Source organism: Acomys minous, assembly GCF_964271855.1.
Source record: "Acomys minous genome assembly, chromosome: 6".
NCBI lineage: Eukaryota > Metazoa > Chordata > Mammalia > Rodentia > Muridae > Acomys > Acomys minous.
The window spans coordinates 87,318,384-87,339,842 of record NC_140487.1 but is presented as its reverse complement, the minus strand read 5'-3'; the positions used below and the strand labels follow the sequence as shown (position 1 = coordinate 87,339,842).

The 21,459-nt window shown below is 46.9% G+C and overlaps 2 protein-coding genes across 3 annotated transcripts; both read right to left on the bottom strand.

Moving 5' to 3' along the window:
* Nucleotides 1–3,145: 3,145 nt before the first annotated feature.
* Nucleotides 3,146–10,815, bottom strand: CZIB (CXXC motif containing zinc binding protein). Of its 2 annotated transcripts, XM_084784579.1 has the most exons (8): nucleotides 10,709–10,815; nucleotides 10,402–10,485; nucleotides 8,913–8,969; nucleotides 8,366–8,447; nucleotides 8,149–8,180; nucleotides 7,204–7,281; nucleotides 5,290–5,355; nucleotides 3,146–3,463 (listed from the first exon to the last, which is right to left on the bottom strand). In XM_084784579.1, exons 1-8 carry the CDS (start codon nucleotides 10,712–10,714, stop codon nucleotides 3,386–3,388), a joined length of 483 nt encoding a protein of 160 aa, XP_084640705.1. In that variant the 5' UTR covers nucleotides 10,715–10,815; the 3' UTR covers nucleotides 3,146–3,385. The 2 variants fall into 2 exon arrangements, with proteins under 2 accessions (XP_084640705.1, XP_084640706.1); XM_084784580.1 differs by lacking the exons at nucleotides 10,402–10,485; nucleotides 10,709–10,815 and adding an exon at nucleotides 10,270–10,391.
* Nucleotides 10,816–13,312: 2,497 nt separating this feature from the next.
* MAGOH (mago homolog, exon junction complex subunit) lies at nucleotides 13,313–20,798 on the bottom strand. The gene is made up of 5 exons (XM_084784583.1): nucleotides 20,610–20,798; nucleotides 19,224–19,282; nucleotides 17,768–17,878; nucleotides 15,458–15,540; nucleotides 13,313–13,532 (listed from the first exon to the last, which is right to left on the bottom strand). The coding sequence occupies exons 1-5, from the start codon at nucleotides 20,695–20,697 to the stop codon at nucleotides 13,433–13,435; spliced, it is 441 nt and encodes a 146-aa protein (XP_084640709.1). The 5' UTR covers nucleotides 20,698–20,798; the 3' UTR covers nucleotides 13,313–13,432.
* Nucleotides 20,799–21,459: the final 661 nt, after the last annotated feature.

The window sequence follows — 21,459 nt, the reverse complement described above, 5'->3', positions numbered from 1 at the left end:
AACCCTTTTCAAGCATTTAGTTTAGAGAGCCCTTGGAGACAATGCCAAGTGAATGTGCAGTTGCATAAAATGTGCCAGGAAACCGTAAAGCCCTGTGGCTTTCTGGAGGGCTGGCTTCAAAGCCCCCTACCCCCACGCCTGCTCCCCAGGGGCCACCAGTGAGAGGGCTCAACCACTGGCTCCTGACTTACTGAAGAATTCCGACAGTGTTGTGTAGTGCTCACCACAGGCAGTCAAGCAGAGCCCTTGGGTGTTTCTGCTCTGCAGAAGTAGCAGAAAAGGCAGTGGTACACAAAGCATGCAGCATACCACAACCGCAGCATCGTTATTCACAAAAAAGCCACGTTTACTCACTGCTCTACCTAAAAAAAAAAAAAAAAAAAGGTAAAAGCTCAGGGATAAGTTAAAGGCAGACTGAGCACTTTTACTTAACGTCCAAACAAAAGCCAGAAGCAGTGAGATGGCTCGGTGGCGTGGGTAAAGGTGCTTGTCAGCATGCTGAGTTCAATTCCCAGGAGCCCACAACGTGGGAAGAGCAGACTTACAAATTGTCCTTTGACCGCCACACATGCATCATGGCACACATGGCCCTCCCTACACAAATTTCTAAAGAAAAATGGAGCAGTAAGATGCTAGCCTGGTGGGTAATGGCACTTGCTGTCAAGCGGATTCTGAACATAGCAAGAGGACAGAACCAACTCTGGCAGTGTCCTCTGAGCTCCACATATTTTGCTCCCACCTTGCCATCTCCCCGGACTCCTGAAAGTTTGTTTAGCGCTTGTATAGGGTGCAGGCCTGGCAAGGAGAAGCAGGGCTCAGACATTGTTTGGACTCATCTCACTGAGTAACACGCTCGAGTGAACTGTGCTCACTGTTCACATGAAGAATGGGCGGCCCCTGCCCAGGCTTTGCAGGGAGGCAGATGCTGAGCCAGGGATCCGCCCCGCTCACACGTCAGCAGCAGGCACCCACACTTACAAGCTTACATTCACTGCAGTGAAGTAGGGCTCCGTGCCTCACTGCAATTTAACGTTTGTGTCTGCACATTCAGAGTTAGTAATTAACATGTTCAATTATAACACCATCTGTCATTAGTTCTTTTGTACCAATGGGTCTGTTTAACCTGTTTATTGATCTACTTGGCTACCACAGAGCTAATACCATACTAGCTTAACTGCCACTGCTCTGTACACTGTGGCATCTGGTACATTAGTCTCCCATCTGTGACTCAGGAATTGATTAAAGTTATACTAAACAGAAGTTGCAGGTTCAATTATATTTATGTAACATTTTAAAAAATATATCTGAACATTGTCTTCCCACCTGTCATCATAATATGGGCCTTTCATGACTTTCAGTGGTGCTTAGTAATATTCTCCATTGTTACAAATTCCTTTGAGATTAAATCCTTGTTACTCTGGGGGAGGAGGTGTGTTTTCTTGCTGTTATACTTCCTTGTGGTCCTGGAGTGTCCTCAGGGGTTCAGGAATGCGATGCCAGAACCCTGGCTCTGAGAGGCACCTCACCCTAGACTATTAGAAAAGGCATCTTTTCTTGAGTTGTGTTTTTGCTTCTATGTATTGAAAGGCCTTTGGTTTCATCGTAGATTTTAAGGCTAGCACCTGTGAACTCTTTTGGGCCAAGTTCTTCCTTCTTTATCACACTGGTGGGACCAGCACAGTGAGCAGAAGCAGTGGCAGAGGGATGCTCCTTCCACGCAGACCTGAGTGGCACACCTGAGCATTCATCACACACTAAACGCAACACTTGCTTTTGGTTTTCCCCTAAGTCTTGGACTGCTAAGTTTCTTTGCTGCTTTTTGGTTAAATAGGTATTGAATATCTGCATAGTCTATTTCAATTTCCCTTTACTTCTTCATGACTACTGGCTCCCCAGTCTTTTTGAACCATGAGTCTTTAATTTCATGAACTTAACACACTGACTATAGAGACTAGAAACAAAGGCTACTTGCCCAGTCCAGGGCTACCTGCTTGCCTCCCGAGTAGACTGCGGCTTGGGCCTAGTGGGGGAGAGTCTGCCTCTAGGGAGTGAGGGAGGATAGAAGTTCTGCTCTGTCAGGTGTAGAAGCACTCAGGAAGCCGGGAACACAGGGGCCTTTGTATACATGACATGGCTGCCAGCCTTGAAGGGAGGCAAAGTAGGCACCTCCCTCCCACTCTCAGATAGGCTAGCGGGCCAGCACCCTTGTTAGGCCCTCTCAGCCAGCCTGGGGATGGCGTGCCTCTTCTACTCCCAGAGGTGGGAAAATATGGACTAGAGGGATAGATGGCTCAGCAGTCAAGAACACACACTGCTCTTGCAGAAGACCTGAACTGGTCCCTAGGACACACACTGGGTGGTCACAATAGCCTGTAACTCCTGCTCTAAGGGGCAGGACATCCTCTTTTGGTCTATGAAGGTACTGGCACTCACACACACATACCTACACCTAAATACACACAAGTATACATAAGTAAAAAACAAAATCTTTTTTTTTTTTGTCCAGTAGAATATTAGAGAAATACAGTCTATGGAAACAGGTTTTCCAAATGGTTGGTTCCCAGATATGAAGGCAAAGCATCCTCCTTGCCTGCCTAGTACTGCACTCAACAGCTCGTGTGGACGGGGAGCTTTGGTTCCACCAGACATAGCAGCCCATGACTGCTGTGTTCACTCCAAAGCGTTGTCTGGAAGCAGAACAAGGGCTAAGCTGGGACCAGCAAGGGGAACTTGAGGGGACACAGAACTCTCATCTTAACTCTGCCAGGAAGTACTCCATCACAGCAAGTGAACAGAGACTGGCCATCAGCCGGGAAGTTTGTGGAGTAGATGGTAAGTGCCAGCAGTGGGCTGCTGGTCTCTGGAGCGAGGTCAGGGATGTGTGAGGAGGAGCTAGCAGAGATGCCTGGGTTTCTGGAGGGCCATGGTGAGCAGGGAGTGTTTTAGTTTGGAGCAGCTGGGTTCCCAGCATCACGCCATTGGCTTCTCTGCCCTTTGTGCACTTGGCCTTCAGGCCTTTAATCCTGTAGGTTGACCTGCCTGTTTCCCAAGAGCTGGAGAGCCTTGATGTAAGCTGTGTGCGCCTGTGTATTTTGCACATTGGGTCAGGTACAGAGTAGGAATTAGAAAGCAAAGGCCTCCAGAGTCCATGCTTATTTGTGGAGGGAGCACTGCTCAGACTCCCTTCACAGACCGCCGTGCCACCCACACGGGCTTTATTGGTGGGACTTAGAACCGTGACAAACCCCAGCATGCAGACCGTGAGGGCTTGGTACAGGTCCTAGGAGCTGTGAGCTGTGAGCTGTGAGATGAGAGGGCTCCATGGGAACTGCTGCCCAGGGCACTCTGTCTCTTCTTAGTTCTTATGGGCAAGTTTGCAGGAAGTTCAGCACTTCACGAACTGATGGGTGACCTCGAAGATCCCCACAGACTCCTGAGCCTTTTCATCATAGTCTGTCCAGTCCTATGAGATAAGAAGGCAGCATTAGCCTCTCAAGGCAGAACAGAACAGTGAGGACAGCTCACTGACACGGAAAGTTGCAAAGCCAATTGCAGGCTCTGACTCAGCTAGTCATGAACCCTTAACAGAGCAGACAACACAGGCCTGAAATCCCTCTCTTGTCTGGTAACCAGGCAAGTGATGCCACTTCCCCAAGCCGGTGTCCTGCCCTTTATTATAAAAGGGAGACACGGGACTTGAGAGTGAGGTTTAGTGAAATGAAGCACATGGAAACCAGCACGAGGTGGGGCAATAGAACGGGCTGGTGGCCTTCCTTCACAGCTGGAGCAAAGACTTGCCTGTCTGCAGGGCTGTAACCCATCAGGACTACAGGTGATCACTGCAAACATTCAGCTGCTGCCGCCTGGGGAAGCGGGTTAGCGTCTCACAAGCATCTGCTCATCAGCTGGTGAAGTGCGTGCGTGCGTGCGTGCGTGCGTGTGTGTCTTATGAAGTACAGTTCACTGGTTAGCAGAGCTGCAATGAGCAACCCTTGGAGAGGCAAAGCCCTGGGGAGATTGTGCCCAGAATGCCCCTCACTGCTGCTAGGCCTGGGTGCTCTCATGTTCTCCTGTACTGAGCATGGTCGACTATTTTGTGGGGGACTCCCACTGTGCTCTGGGCAATTTACCTGCAGTACATAATGAGAGCGAAGCTTTACCCAGGGCAATGCTGTTTAGACAGATTCATGATTCAGTTGAGCTTTTTGAGAAAAGTTTAAGGACACCAGTGGCTAGGGCTTCTTCTAATTTTTCTTCTTTTTTCTTTTCTCTTTCTTTCTTTTTTCTTTTTTTCGGTTTTTCAAGACAGGATTTCTCTGCGTAGCCCTGGCTATCCTGGACTTGCTTTGTAGACCAGGCTGGCTTTGAGCTCACAGCGATCTGCCTGTTTCTGCCTCCTGAGGGCTGGGATTACAGGCGTGCAACACTGTACCCAGCCTTCGGCTAGATCTTCTAATGAGGGATACAGAGCACACTCTGTAGACTAGAAATACTTTTCCCTAGCTGGACACAAGACTTTCTCAACAGTGAAGTTTCAGCATTGCTAGCCCACAGGTCTTGTCTAGAGAGACAGGCTGGTGATCAAAGAAAGCAATTATGTTCCTGTAGAGTCTCCTGGTCATGTAGATTATAGACCTAATTGCAGGGTTTTGGTATGGATCTCAAGAAAACAGAGTGGTAAGAGGAAAATAAATGACCCTATTGTGAGTGGGAGAGGAGAGCAGACGACGGTTCACTAGGCCAGCTGAGCAAGGTCTTGTAGAATAAAACAAGAACAAAAGTCTGCCACTCTATAACCACCAACTGTGTCATCACCACAAGAAAAATGGCTGAAATCTACTTGACTTGCATGAACTTTGTTAATCAGTAATAAAAGAATTATTCCTTTTGAGTAAAGATGTAATTATGGGAGGAAATACAGGGAGGAAGATGTTTAACCACCTGTGGGCTTCTGAGCAAACTTCTTTTTTGAAATATGTGGCTTATGATTATGAGGAGATTTCTGAGTAGCATGTAAGGGATAACAGGAGAAAATACGCGCTTGTTTTAACACAGTACATCTGTGTGTGTCTTCTTACTGCCGACTCCACATTTCCTACTGGGAACCCTGACCTGCTGGGGACCCCGCCAACAGCTCCTTAGCACTACACTTCGAGCCATTCAAATGGCAGAATCGCCAACAAAAAGCACAACAATATGGCGCTAGCTCTCCTCTGATAAGCCCTGCTCACCAAAAGGACAAATCCCACCAGGCACCACAACACACCATGCAGGATCCCCAAGTCTCACCTTTTCTTGTAGATTAATGTCACTGAAGACTGTCCCTGACTCCACACCTTCAGCAGCAAACCCAGCCTGCAGGGGACAGGGATGCGGCAGTGAGGCTGGGGAAGACGGTGCCTGTGAAGACTGGCCCAGGGCTGGTCTTACGAGTAAAGCCTTCACGATGACTCAGCTGCTCCTGAAAAACTTGAGTTTCCAAGTTACCCAGCACTGCTGTGGCATCTCTAAATTACAACCATGGCTCAGAAGACTGCCTTGCTTCCTTTCTGTTGCTGTGATAAGCTCATGGCCCAAAAGCAACTCGGGAGAGCAAGGCTTTACTTTGCTTACAGCCCACCATCTGGGGAAGCCACGGCAGGACCCTAGAGACAGGAACTATAAAGCGGAGGCCTCCTAGGAGGAGTGCAGCCTGGCTTGCTCAGATACTTTTCTTTCTTTTTCTCTTTTCCTTTTTTCTCCTTCCTTCCCCTGCTCCCCCTCTTCCTTTTGGAGACAGGGTCTCACTATGTACACTATGTAGCTCTGGTTGACCTGGAACTTACTATGTAAACCAGGCTGCTTTTGAGCTCACAGTGATCCACCTGCCTCTGCACACCAAGTGCTGGGATTAAAGGTGTGTGACCATGCCCAGCCGCAGCTGTTTTTCTTATATTCTCCAGGCCACCTCAATTAGCAATTGGGACAGTTCTTCAGTTGAGGCTCCCTACTCAGGTGAGGTGACTCTAGCTTGTTAACAAAAACTAACCAGGCACAAAGGCAAGAGTGGGGCCAATTCTCCCATCATGCTGTTTGTTAAAGACCTAGGTATATACTCCACTCCTCTCTCTGAACCTTTATGTTGTGTTTTGTTTGTGTGTGTTGTTGTTGTTTTGTTTTGTTTTGTTTTTTTGAGACAGGGTTTCTCTGTGTAGCCCTGGCTGTCCTGGACTCACTTTGTAGACCAGGCTGACCTCGAACTCATAGAGATCTGCCTGCCTCTGCTTCTCGAGTGCCACCACGCCTGGCTCTGTTGTTTTGGTTTTTTTTGAGACAGGATTTTTCTACATAGCCCTGGCTGTCCTGGAACTCACTATGTAGATCAGGCTGTTTTTGAATTTACAGAAATCCACCTGCCTCAGCTTTTCTGAGTGCTGGGATTAAAGGTGGGCACCACTGTGTCTTGCTCTGAACCTAGGGGTTTTTTTTTTTTTGTTTTTTGTTTTTTGAGACAGAGCTCATGCATCCCAAGCTGGCCTTAAACTCTCTGTGTAGCTGAAGATTATTTTTTGTTTGTTTTTCTTTTCTCTTTAAATTTATTTATTAGGTATACAGTGTTCTGCCAGCATATACACCTGCATGCCAGAAGAGGGCACCAGATCTCATTATAGATGGCTGTGAGCCACCATATGGTTGCTGGGAATTGAACTCAGGACCGTTGGAAGAGCAGCCAGTGCTCTTAACCTCTGAGCCATCTCTCTAGCCCGTGGCTGAAGATTTTTGTTATGAAGTGGGGATGCCAGTACCATCTTTTCTAACATACCCCACAGGTTTACTATGAGGTAAAAATGCACAAATAAAAGGATGAACACTGACTGTAAGAATCAGACAGACCTGGGTTCAAATTACAGCCTCTGCTCACTAACTGTGAGGGTCTGGCTAGCTGCACATCTCTGAGGTTCCCTTGTCTAAACGTTAAATTACTCCACAGGGTTATGGTAAGCATGAAATAAAGTACCATGTGAAGGTGACAGGCGTGGGGCACGGCATACAGTAGGATTCAATAAGTGACAAGCATCATTCGTAGAATTCCTGCATTGTGTGTAGCTTAGCGCTAGGACACCGAAGGGAAAAGCAGAGTAGAGAGTTCTCATTTGTAGTCTCTGTAAGAAGCAAAATTCTGTCCCTTCATTCCCACCCTAGAGTCCTCTTACAAATACATACCTGGGGCTGGAAGTCAACTGGTTCAAGGCCCCGACACTCAAACTCTACTATTGTCTTGAACTTCTCATTGTCTTCAGCCTAGGAAGGAAGTGTACTGAGGAGGCAGGCCCGGTGGGCCCTGAGGAGACACCATGCCCTCTGTCCTTCCTACCCTGTGGGCCCTTACTGTACCTGTGAGCCTCGAACAGCACCCAGAACAACTTAGCCCTTTTAAAAAGCAGCTGCCGTAGGCACTGCTCCCAGTAGGACCTTCTGTAGACACAGATTCTGCAGAAGAGTAAGGACCCTTGGGTCAGCCTTCCTGCATGTCAACAGAGCTGAGGAAAACCTACATGTCCACTGTAAGAGTCTGGGTCACGTACAGAGAGCCAAGCACAGGCCCTAACGCTGCACTCAATGAATGGTGAATGATCAACACCAAGACGACAAGAAAGTTAGGCTACATGGGGCCCAGACCATCCGTACGGTCCCAGTAAGCATGCCACGGCCTTTTGCTGACCATCCACCATGTGGCGAGAAGGGTTGGGGGTGTGGGGTGGCGGGAAGCCACGGAATCCATGCCTACTTCACCCCTGGACTCAGTGGCTACCAGGCACCACGTCCCGGTTTTCAATCCACTGCAGTGTCAGCCAATGTGTGGTGGACAAAGAGTGGACTGAGCAAATGAACAGCTACGCTAAGTACATTAAATAGTAAGCAAGCCAGAGGGCACGCTGTCAGGGCCATGGAGTCTCAGCATTCGGAAGGCTGAGACAGGAAGAGGATGGGTTCGAGCTAAGCCTGGCCTACCTAGTGAGAACTAGTCTCAAACAAAACCAAGAGTTGGTACGTGGGGAAATGCACAGTGGCAGGCCGCTCTGATACAGCTGCTCTTGAACCGACTCCTAGTCACAGGTTCAAATTTAACCCCCGCCTCCATCCCTGTCACTACAGCAGGAAACTTACGTTGTAAGACTTGATGGTACTGCTCAAAATTTCTGAAATACAAAAAGGGAAAGTTGACTTGAATCTATACTCAGGTTCCACCCAGGAGCCCAGGCATGGCCTGGGGAGGAGGGCGAGCTGCACAGGTTTCAGCGCTCCACACCCAAGTCCACCCCTGCACAACACGAGCCTGCTTCCGGTCAGCCCGGAAGAGCCTGGCAGTCACTGTCTGACCTACCAATGGAGTTTTCCCGTGCACACAGCTTGCATTTCTGGACCATGGAGGCACTGCCTCGGCCTCCTTTCAGCGCCACACTGTCCTGACAAGAAGAAAGCAGAGTCTCTAGTCACGTAACAGCTAGGTGCAAGGGTCCCAGAGAGATCTCACTCCACCACGTACTATCTAGTGAAACAAACCAAGCCCCACAGAAGAAGTGAGTCACTTGCTGACAAGTGACGAGAGGGTTGGGGATAGCTCAGTGATAGAGCATGTTAGGATGTGCAAAGCCCGATTCAATCCTCCCAGCATCCCTGGGGTGGGGGTGGGGGTGGGGCAGAATCCTAAGGAGTCTTCTTGTGGATGACAAAAAAAAGGTCCCTCTTGATTTTGAACTCTGCCTCATATCCCAAAGATGCCTGTTGTTCCCAGGGCTGATCACATCGGTGCCTGTTCCCTCAACCCCCCCCCCCCTACCTCCCCAAAATGTTCAAAGGAAAGAGGTGAGGACCAGCTTCCCCAAGGCCCTGCCCAGGAGTGTGTGTGTGGATGTGGCAGGGACTCTTACCATCAGCCGGATATATTGCCACTTCTCTGAAATCTCACCACAGTTGCCACATTTCATCTTGGAGGAGAAAAAAAAAAAGAGTATTAGCTGAGCAGCTGGCTTAACGGAAAGACACTACGGGAAAGGGAAGTATAGTGCAAAGCGGGCTCCTAACCCCACGCCGCCTCCATTTAGTTATTTCAGATAGGATCCCACTCCACAGCCCAAACTGATTTTTTTTAAAGATTTATTTATTATGTATACAGTATGATCAGATCATGTTATAGATGGTTGTGAGCCACCATGTGGTTGCTGGGAATTGAACTCAGGACCTCTGGAAGCGCAGTCAGTGCTCTTAACCACTGAGCCATCTCTCCAGCCCCACCCCCCCAAACTGATTTTGAACCCGAGATCTTCTTGCTTCCATTTTCGCAGTGCTGGGATTACGAGTGACTGCCACTATGCCTAATAAAGCCAGCGGAGCTTCTAGGTGATTCCTACCTCATCCTGCAACAGCCCCACTGAGGACATAAGCAGACTTATCTCCAGGCAAGGAACAAGCTATTTCTGATACTGTCACCTCTTTCTTCCTGTAAAATCTGGGCCATTTGCCTGGGGAAATGCAAGTCACAGGCCCTCAGCAATGCTACCTACTCAGGAGCTTTGTGCTTAGGGTCCTAAGAGCACAGGGGTTAAGCATCCATCTTTTTGTTACTCTTTTCTGTTTCCATTATTCTGTGTTTCTTCAAGTCAAGGAAGTTCATTCTTCAAATAAACCCTGGAACTCGTGTCCCAAAACATATGGAAATAGGAGCTGTGGGTGCAATGACAGAGCATTTATCTACTACTGGGGGGTGGAAATAAAGTCGATCAGTTATGGCTTCCTGAAAAACAAGGCTTTGGCTGGTCACTGTAATAGACTAATAGAGTAAGGCAGAATTTCGGACAATTAAGCGCCTCATACTGTGTGGACTTCTACAGACCATATGGACCGAGAACCTACCGGGTTTACCAGTACTGTATGAGGACGAAGGGTGGCTAACTTTCACCGTGCGTAAAGTCATCAAATAAAACAAGGTGAATTTATTCACCTTATTAATTAATCAAAAGGTAGCGTCACATAACATTTTGTTCGGTGGCTGTCTATAAACCAGCTCGAAGTGTGCTAGCGTTCGGCCCTAGATTGGGATAGTGCCCTGGAACTGAAGGGAAAAGTTCCACAGTGTAAGGAGGATGCACATCTGTAATCCTAGCACACGGAAGGTGAAGGCAAGAGTTTCAAGTCATCCTCCGCTACATAAAGAGCGCAAGGCCAGCCTAGTTTACATTAGACTAATGCTTAATCAACAACAACAAAAATTTATGCCTGGTTAACTACCTCGGACCCAGCAGAATAGAAAAGTTCCCAGTTTAATACTAAATTCGCGGCTGGGTCCCCGAACCCCAAGACGCCCACTGCCTCCCGATGCTCCTCCTCCCTTCCCAAGGAGAGATCCGCCTTCCGCCGCACCTTCAGGTACCACCGGAAGTCCTCGCCGACTGGCCGAAGGTTGGTGACGTTCTCCAGCGTGGCTTTGAGCTGCAGCGCGATTTTCTGCGAAGAGGGCGGGACAGGTTGAAAGCATGGCCGCGCCTGCCCAGAGCGGGCCACGCCCCACTCCACCCTCCCGCCTCAAGCCCAGAGTCCCGGGCCTCCAAGCGAGCCTACTCCCTTCACTCCCTCTTGGCCTGAGCTTGCGACTCTCAAGTCCTCGCCACCATCGTCCCACCCCTAACTCGGCTTCCGGACGCCCCGGTGGGGAATCGCCTCCCCTTACCCCCATAGCTGTCTTGTCCACGTTAGGCCTGTGCGACGGCTCCTTTCCGGCCCGTCGTAAAAGGCTGGCGCCGCCGCGCAGGCTCAGTGCGGGTGGGCGGGAAGCGGGGCGCTGGTGAGCAGTGTACGCTGGCGCTTTTTAATCTTGTCCCTCCATAACCTGCCAGGTTCGGCTTTCGTCGGTAGGTGCATTGGAACAGGTGGAGTCGCTAATGCCAGAGATAATTCCTGATTCTCAATTTGTGCCATCACAAAGCAGGCAAGATAGTCCGGCTCCAAACCACGGCCACACCTCTCCAGGCCCTCGGTTATCTTTCCGACTTCTTACTACCCTATGGTTCCGAGGCTTTTCAGATTACCGTGCAGCCTCGCAGATTTGGGATGCTCATCCTTCTCTAAACTGTGCTTTACTCGATCTACACGCCAGACCTGATTCTGCGATCTTTCCCACGGGGCGGTCCCGTGTCCACGTCCTTCTCGTGGTCAACATAGCTGGCTCTTCCCCAGCATCTTAAGTCTATCAGGTATTTACCGACACTGCAGAAACCGGGCATCAACATTCGAAAACACGTCCCACTTGACACTTTATGATCTAGTCTTTTAAAGTTTATGTGTTGAGTGTTTGCCTGGTTGTTTGTATGTACGCCACACGCATGTAGCTCCCACCGAGGCCAGAAGAGGGCGCCAGATACCCTAGTAACAAATAACTGTGAGCAACCCTGTGGCTGCTAGAACTGGAATGGGGTCCTCTGCAAGAGCTCTTAACCCCTGAGCCATCTCTCCCTTGCTCCTGTGTCTTCACCAGACTGGCCTCTAAATATCTCAGGAGTCTGGCATCTTGACATGCCACATACAAATGACATGATGCAGGCAGAGTGGAGTGTTAAGTTTTAGGGCCATTTGGGACCTTGTCTCGGGTTGGAATGTCTCTAGGATGTGTATTTAAACTCATCACGTCCCATTTCTTTTGGTGCAAGCTAACCAACTGTTGCCTGAAGCCATGAGGTCTATGTAATGACAAGATAAAGTTCCTACTTAAGTTTTCCTCCACACTGAAATAAAGGAGTTATAAAAAAGTAAAGCCCTTTCTAAGAGTTGTACAATATTATGCATGAGAAGCTAACACTCCCTAGCTGTGATATGTAGCTGGGTGGCATTTTTTTTTAAAGATTTATTTATTTATTATCATGTATACAGTGCTCTGTCTGCATATATACCTGCAGGCCAGAAGAGGGCGTCAGATCACATTATATAGATGGTTGTGAGCCACCATGTGGTTGCTGGGAATTTGAACTCAGGACCTCTGGAGGAGCAGTCGGTGCCCTTAACCTCTGAGCCATCTCTCCAGCCCCTGGGTGGCGTTCTTGATTAGCATGTGTAAAGGCTAGTCTTATACACACACTATAAACATAAACCCAACAGCCAGTGTTCAATTTTCTGTTTTTGTTTTTGGAGACAGGGTTTCTCTGTGTAGCCCTGGCTGTCCTGGACTCACTCTGTAGATCTGGGTGGCCCCGAACTCACAGAAATTCACCTGCCTCTGCCTCCAGAGTGCTGGAATTAAAGGTGTGCTGTCACTATGACTGGCTTCAAATTGAATGGTGTCAACTTTACAGCTTTTTATCATGACTCAGTTAGGATCAAATATTGCATTATTTTGTCTGCCTTGATAGAGATCAAATTCCAGGCCTCATGAATGCTGGGCAGGTTTTGTTTCCCTTGGACTTTAAGAATATAGGTTGAACTGGATGTGGTGGCACTTGCCTCTAATCCCAGCACTTGGGAGACTGACTGACCCAAAGTTCAAAGCCATCCTGGGCAGCAAAGAGGTTAAAGCAAAACTGAGGTAAACCTGTCCTAGGATTTCCTTTGACTATTGCTAATGAGATTCTCAACTCTCATTGTGTGGACAGCAGCACGCGCCCACGGCACAGCACAGGGGTGGAAGCTCCCAGGCAGTTCTTGCTTTCCGTCTTGTTGAGGCAGGGTCCCTTTCTGTTCGTGGGTGGCTGAGTCCAGGCTAGCTGGCCCATGTAGGTCCCAGGGGTGTGGATGGTGGTTGTCATGTCAGGTTTATGCAATGTCTTAAGTTTGGGTTCCACTGCTGTGAAGAGACACCATGGCCCCAACAACTCTTACAAAAGAAAACATTCAACAGGGGCTGGCTTACAGGTTCAGAGTCCAGTCCAGTTTATCCTCACAGCAGGAGAGTGCGGGCAGGCATGGTGCTAGAGAAGGAGCTCAGAGTTCTGTATCCTGATCTGAGGGCAGCTGGAGACTGCCACACCAGGAGTAGCCTGAGCACATAAGAGACCTCAAAGCTTGCCCCAGTGACGCCCCTCCCCCCACATCTAACTGCGTCATTCATTCCTGTGGCCAAGCATTCGCCCCCACAGGAGCCATTCCTATTCAGACCACATGCCTTCACTGCCAGATCCATCTCCTGGCTCTCAGACTTTTAAACTTTTCCCCTGTAAAAAGGTAGTTCTTACGAGAACTGCTTAGGTCCCCCCCACTTTCCTTTTTCAAGTCTCTCACAGAATATATGTTACATATTGAGAATACTTCACATTTCAGGTGTTTAGAAAAATAACACCACCAAAAATAAACATGTTATCACATTTATTAAAGACCATCATTTATTGTTTATAAAAGTTGCCCCAATATACAGAAAAAAAAATCCTAATTATGGTAAAACTACCCCCCTGTGTCCACAATATCTAATCTAGATTGGTTTAATCTTGAAATGTAATCCAATAAGACTGAAGACTAAACATTTCAGGTCCTGGACAAGGTAATAGAACACTCGCAAGCCTTCTGGATCCCTAAAATACAAAAGAAAACCACAATGTTTAAGAAGCAGATAAAAACTGGCAAATAGAGGCTAGCCTGGTCTACAAAGTGAGTCCAGGATAGCCAAGATAACACAAATAAACCCTGTCTCGAAAAAACAAAACAACAAAACAAAATGAAAACAAACCTGGCAAAAAACCAAATAACCACAATTACTACAAAATTGTTCCTTATGAATATATTTACAATAGTGATGTCTTGAGGAAGCACATGACTATTAGAAGAAAGGGCACTTATTAAAATGGAGCATTATGAAGCCATTTAAGCATGTTGTTTTTAATGTGAAAATAACAAAATTAAGGAGGGAGAAATCATGTCTTCTAAAACAAATCTTGTCTCTTGTGCTATTAAAAAAAAACCAAACAAACCTGTATAGGGGGCTGGAGAAATGGCTCAGAGGTTTAAGAGCACTGACTGGTCTTCTAGAGGTCCCAAGTTCAATTCCCAGCACCCACATGCTGGCTCCCAACCATTTGTAATGAGGTCTGGTGCAGAACACTGTACATATAGTAAATCAATCAATCAATCTTTAGAAAACAAAAAACAAACCTGTATATATAGAGCTGGAAATCCAGGTTAGTAGTGGAGCACTTGCCAAACACATGCAAGGCTCTAACCATGTTCAATTCCCAGCACCACAAACAGAGAGTCCCACTCCCACCCCCAGAACGGGGTGAGGGGCGAAACTGTTATAGACCAGGATGGCTCAAAATGAAATTCCTGTGCTATACCTCCCAAGTACTTGAGATTACAAGCATGCACCACCATGCTTAGCTCCTCTGTATTTTCTAACCAAAAGGGGAGAAAAAGGCTAAGAAATGACACGTCAAGATACTAGCAACAGCTGGGCATGGGAGCCACACATGCTTGTATTTCAGCACTCCAGAAGAAGAGGCAGGAAGCTGCTCAAAGTCCAAGGCTGGCCTGACCTGCGGAGCTAGTTCCAGGCCAGCCATGGCTGCATGATAAGATCCTTTCTAAAACCAAAACGATGTTGCCACTGGTTGTCTATTAAGGTTATAGAAGATCTTACCTTTCTGCTTTTCTATATTTCCTGCATTTTCTACAGTGACCATCTATTACTTTCCGAATTGGGAAAAAACTGGAAAGTAGTAAGCAGTACCAACAGTTGAAGATCACTATGGCATCATTAGCTAAGATCAGGGAGACTACCCAAAGACAGGCAAATGTCCAACATTTACTTAATGTCGGCCATAACCCGAAATCCTCAAACCGTGGGAACCAAAGAGCCCACCAAATTCTAAGGATTCTTTACAGCAAACAGACTCACATCCATTTCACCAAGATGAGGACGGGCTAGTCTGAACAGTCAACACTGAGAAAGCTGTTCATTCAGCTAACATTTGTTCGGCCTTACTTCATTTCTCTGCTGGTTGTTACCATGCAATCCTCCATGTCACGGAGAAGCAGTAACTGAACCACCACAAGTAAAAGAAGCAACTATGAAAGTACAACTGGCCTGAATCCATAAGCTTGCATTTGTGGGTTCAGCCATGAGCTGAAGATATAGTTGGGTTTATGGCGTTTCCAACTGTCACATGTATGTTCAGGTGTTTTCTCTTGTTATTATTTCCTAAATGATACATTATTATAGCTATTTGGTTTTATAAAGATGATTTAAAATTTATGGGAAGCACACAGGTTCTATGCAATCATGACACTTATTTTATACAAGGGAATTGAACATTCAAAGGTTCTGGTACCAACCCTCCACGATACGCAATGCCTGGAGCCTGGAGCCCCTGTGAGTGAGGACCACACTGCCCATTTGTGTCTGCACCACATCTTTCTACGTTGGCCCCATTTGATTGACACCTTTTTTCCAATCTCCAACAACAGACAGACACAACTGGATATAAATGTCATAGATGCTTACTTGGACTGGTTGACATCAATAAGGGAACCAATTTTTGACGTTGTAAAAGAAATGTGTTCATCCCCAATGACGATTTCAAGCTCCTGAAAACATCAAAATCAAAGTTAGGCAGTATTGGTTCATTCATCAAACACACAAGGGCTCATCTCAACTCTGGTCCTCACGCTTGCATCAATCCATCTCTCCAACCCTTTTTACTCTTTTAAAATAATATTTATTTGTTGGGGTGGTGGTGGTGGTGTGTGTATGTGTGTTTGTGTGTGTGTGTGTGTGTGATGTATGCACGTAGGCATGAATCTCAGAGGTCAGAGAACAACTTATGTAAGTTCTCTCCTTATACCTTTAGTGGGTTATAGAGACTGCACTCAGGCCGCCAGATGTGGCAGCAGAGCCTTTACCTACTGGGCCATCTGGCTTCCCCCATCCCCACCCCATCCTTTAAAAAGGAAACACAAGGTAATGCCTGTCTCCCTCCCTATTCTCTGGCATCCCTTAGAACTGGCCTGCATTCTTTCCACTTGCTTTTTAGATTTAGCAGCATACTTTTAAAATAAATGGCTATTCCACATGTATATGTTATTTTCATTCAATATTTTTCTAAGATTGATTCATGTTGAGTTGTTCAATACTTAAATGCTTAGAACATGCCATTTCTTTACTGAAGCAGACTTAAGTTCCCAAGTTTTGTTACTGTAAATGATGTGGTGTGCTTGGAGAGGTGGCTCAGTGGTTAAGAGCACTGGCTGCTCTTCCAAAGGACCAAGGTTCAAATCCCAACACCCACATGGCAGTTCACAACTGTCTGTAACTCAGTTCCAGGGGAATCTGACAGCCTCGCACAGATGTACATGGAGGCAAAACACCAATGTAAATAAAATATTTTTTAAAAAAGTAATGTTCTAGGTCTTGAGGCTGAGCTCACATTTAAACATTTGTGCTAGTCCTGGGGTTAGGTCCTCACACCCATCACAAGTATTTTCTGTTCTGCCAGTTCCTATGCAAATGGCTCTCCAATGTGGCTGCATTGATACTTAGTCATGCCAACAGTGCATCAACTCTTATCCTTTTAAAGACCTGGGTGAGGCTTTTAAAAATGTGTTGTCCTAATTTTTGCAGGTTACAAATGCACCTGTAGATATTTTCCATGTTTACTGGCCATTATTTAAGTCTATAAACTGTCTATTTATAAGCTTTGCAACATTCTGTCCACCTTGGGTTATCATATTTTTACTGGTCTATAGTTTTTTATAGAAACTCCTTGTTAGATACATTTTCTAAGTATCTTCATCCAGTGGCTTGCTTCAACTTTATTTTGATGTCTCTTATCAAACAAGTTTTAAGATTTGTTTTGTTGAGACAGGGTTTCTCTGTATAGCATTGGCTGTCCTTGAACTCACAGATCACAGAGATCTGCCTGCCTCTGCCTCCCACATACTGGGATTAAAGGTGTAGGCTGCCAGCACTGAGGAGGCAGAGGAGGGCGGATCTCTGTCAGTTTGAGGCAGCCTGATCTACAAAGTTAGTCTAGGAGGGCTAAGGCTACACAGAGAAACCCTGTCTTGAAAAACAAAAACAAAAAAGTGTGGGTTGCCACTGCCCAGAAAATTTCAAGTTTAATGAAGTCAGATTTACAAATCTATTCCTGAAAGGCACATACCTTTTATCCAAGTACTCGGGAGGCAGAGTCATGCAGATCTCTGAGTTCGAGGCCAGCCTGGTTTATAGAGTGAGTTCTGGGACAGCCAGGGCTATACAGAGGAACAGTGTCTTGAAAAACTAAATCAAACCAACAAAACAAAACAACTCCCTTAACAAAATCCAAACTCAAAACCAAATCTTTTCCTTTAAGAAAGAAAAAAAGTTGGTTTTGTTGTTGTTTTTTTGAGATGGGTCTCACTATGTACCTTTGGCTGGCCTAGAATGCCGAGATAGAGATACACCTACCTGTTTCCTAAGTGCTGAGATTAGTGGCACATGTGCCACAATGCCCAGCACAATTTACATTTTAGAAGACATCCCTGGCTCTAGGATAGAAACATGGGACTAGACAAGATGGAGTAGAACAATAACAGTCAAAGTGGAATTATCTTGATTTTTTTAGTTTTCAAAATGGTAACATAGGCTGGAAAGCTGGCTCAGTGGCTAAGAACACTGGTTGCTCTTGTAGAGGATCTGCGTTCCATGCCCAGCACAACGTGGGTGTTCCTTCCTAGTCTGTTTCATGAGGGCTCTCCCCCGCCCCATGTCCCATAGAGCAGTAGTTTTTATCTTGTTTGTTAGAAGTAAAGGCACAGTCAATAAAGCACTTACTTGCCGGCCTACTCGGTCAGGAGGGGGCCACAGGGCATCATCTTCTTTGGTGATTTCACTGTCATCAATAATTCTCTTTAACTCTTCCATCACACTTTTATGTACATAAGCCTGAAATCAAGTTTAAAATATATGAGCCTATAAGGCCCATTCTCAACCAAACCCTAACCAATACCCCAACAACCTTCTAACTCAGAAAGTAACACAAGATGAAAACGACCGCTCCTGAAGATATTTCTGGCACCTCTGTATGGAGGGTCAGGATAAAAAGTACCCAGTGACAATACTCTGGCTCCCCAGCTGCCTGTTGGCACATCCTGATCACATCAATCTCTCTGCTGTGGTTTCAATGTTTGTGTCCCTCCAAGTTAGGCTGCAACATAATTCCCAGTGTGAGAAGAGTGAGAGGTACAGCCTTTAGCGCAAGAGCAAGCCACAAGGACAAAGGGCTCAAGGGGACACCTGACTCCCTTCCAGCTCTTTGCCATGTAAAGAAGGAAGGTTGTTTGGGGGAGGCTGTAGCGATGAAGACACCATCAAGAACAGAGTGCGTCCTCACCCACACCAAACCTGAAAAGGTCTTGGAATTCACTGAGAGGATAAATGTACTCTTTACACGTTTGTCCAGTCTCAGATTTGTTTGTGGACCAGGCTGGCCTCCAATTCAGAGATCCACCTACCTCTGCCTGCCTAGTGCTGGGATTCAAGGTGTGTGCCACCAACTCCCTGGCTACATCCTATTTTTAAAGATATATTTTCAAGCATGACAGAGTGGTTAAAATGAAGTTACTGATGTGGTAGAAATCACAGCGGAATGAAACATAAGAACTTTACTGAGCCATGGACAGGCCCACACTTCCACCTCTGTCTCTCAGAAGCAGGAGTAACTCTGAGCAAGCCACAGGTTTAATATCTGGGCCATCATTTTTCTATATGTAAATATGACAGAATAGTCTGTCACATGGGCTTTTATAATCAAGATTAAAGAATATACATATAAGTAAATCTCTAGTGCCACACAAGGCATCAGCTTGCACTTAAAAGACTTTTCCTTGTCCTCCTGCACTTTCAGAAGCAAACTCAACATTCTCTTCATGGTCTGTGACCTAGGAACAGGATCAAGCACTGTAAGTTATTTAACTCTATGGTAGCACGTGGGAATGGAAGGTAGGTTTTATTATGCCTCAATTTGCAGTTAAAAAAACAGAGACCAAGTTCAGCCAAGTTCAGTACGGAGCATACTGTGAGGGTTCAAACAATTATCGATTCAGCACTGTTAAGAAGAAAAAAGAAAGAAAGGAAAAGAAACAAGAAAAAGTAAACTAAAGATCTGAGAAATGATCTAGCTGTTTAGAAGTAAGCGCCGGCTTCCCTACTCTTCCTCTTTCACTACAATGACTAGAGCGGCAGCAGTGTAAAGCCGAAGGCTAGCCTGGAACGAAGGCAAGGCTCATACCTCTTTCCTGATCATGACGTCATTTTTGTAATTGCTGTTGTTGGCATATCGCAATTTTCCTGTGGGGGCAAGGAAAAAAAAAAAGAATGTAACGTACTACAAAACATGAACACAGCATCATCAGCCCACTAAGAATACCAAAGGTGCCTAAATTCGATCCAGTTTCTCAACCCATTTCACAGCTGTGACACTGGTCTTTCTGGTGCTTCACTTTAAACTACCTGGCACCGAACTAGAGCTCGGGCAAAAGGCTACTAGGATGTAGCATAAGAACACAGGTAGGCTCTTCCTGTGATAGCTTCTCTGTAGGGTGATGTCCTCGGTTGTAAACAGGATTCCTCCCCCTCCTCCCCCCAGACAGGGAGGCACCGACTGGCAGATAGTTTGAGGCCAGCCAAGGATACACAGAGAAAAGAGAGAGGGAAAAAAAAAAGAAAGAAAGAAAAAAGAAAAACAAACACCAGTGTATTAGGTATTGTGGCAGGAAGAACAGAGGGAGCTTTGGAGAGCAGAAACACCTAATTTAGGCTGAAAGTCTGAGCAGTTTCATGCATGAGCCTGGGCAGTGGGTGGGATATGAGAGAAATGTCTAGTAAAACATAGGTGTGGGTTAAGGGACGAAGAAAAGACAAGCTGGTGTTTTGGACAGAATTCACAGCGAAGAGACTGAAAACTAAAAAGTGTTTGAGATGTTGCAGGCAGAAACAAAGGAGAAACAAAGTAATGTGTGGGAAGAGTACTGCAGGGCTGTGGCTGAAAAGGCAGGACCTCCGCTTGCCTGGAGGCCGTGGGAAGGGTTTACACTTTGTCAGGAAGGCGGAGGGAGCCCCTACCTGACATCATCTCCTACTACTGTCCTTGGAGTTCACTATTACCCTCAGCCACGCCAACGGCCACCTGAAATATGCCTGGTTCCTTGTCGCTCTATGACCTTGACACCTCAAAAACTGATCCCTTTTCAATTACGGCTTAATTCAAATACCCACTCTTCAAAGTGCGCTCTAAAAGCGACCCTATTTTCTGAACACCCCTCACTACAGGAGAGCATTGTCTGTGGTTTCCTCCAGCACTGAAACACATGTCCCAGCAGAGGGGAAATTCATCTCCGTTGCTCTGTCCCCAGAGTGGAACACAGGCCGGTTTAAGATGGAGATTCAATCAGTCTTTGTTGAAATGTAAGCAATCTGGCTTCTTAAAAAGTGACCGAGAAGCGCCAGCGTATGAACAAAAAGAACCAGTGATGTCCACAAAAGAATGCGCCTTTCACAAGCCAACAGCAGCGCTCTCAGTCCCTTCCTTCGCTTCGCCACACTCGGGAGCCCGGCTGCTGTTCCTCCGCCCTCCCCCGGGCGGTCCCACTCCCAGCAGGCGGTAGGCCACTCTTACCGTCAGGTCGGAACTCAAACTCCAGGAACTCATGACCGAACTTGCCCTTGTGACCCACGTAGTAACGCAGGTAAAAGTCACTCTCCATGGCTCGCAAAGACCGAACTTCAGAAACAGATCACACGGCCACGGTCCGCACTCTACACTATAGTGGAAGTGGCGCGCGGAAATGACGTCAAACGACAGCGACTGTAACAGGTTTTCCACTCTCCGGAGGCGGGACCGAGATTACCACGCCCCCTTGTCCCGAGGCAAGATGAAGAGCTCCACATCCCCGCGCCGGAAGTCAAGGGTTCTGGAAGGGCGTGGGCTACTAAAACTGCATCTGGAGGATTTTTTTTTTCTTCCTCGAGACAAGGTCTCCCTATGTAGTCCTGGCTTCTCTGGACTCACTTTGTAGACCAGGCTGGCCTCGAACTCACTGAGATCTGCCTGCCTCTGCCTCCCGTGTTTAAAGGCGTGCGCCACCACCTGGAGATCTTTAGTCCCAACACTGCGCTTTAGAGTTCAGTCAGGGCTTAGCTTCAATTTAAACACCAAGTGAGTGGAACGAATGAGGCTATTCACACTGAGATCGCTTGAGGGCAGGTGAGTCTCCATAGTAAAATGGAGCAAAATGATTCGCCCAGCTATGAGCTGGAATTTGTGACGCGCCTACCTCCTCCTCCAGAGCATCGCCACTCACCAGCAAGCTGCCTTTCATCTCTCCTGTCTTCTGGGCTCACTGGTGTCTAGGATAGGTATTGTGTAAGTTGGTGTTGGATTCCCGCTCCTTATCATCTTACTTAGCGACTCGCTGCATTTTGGTGGTATGCAGTTGCATTGAAGCTTCTAAAAAAAATACCCTGGT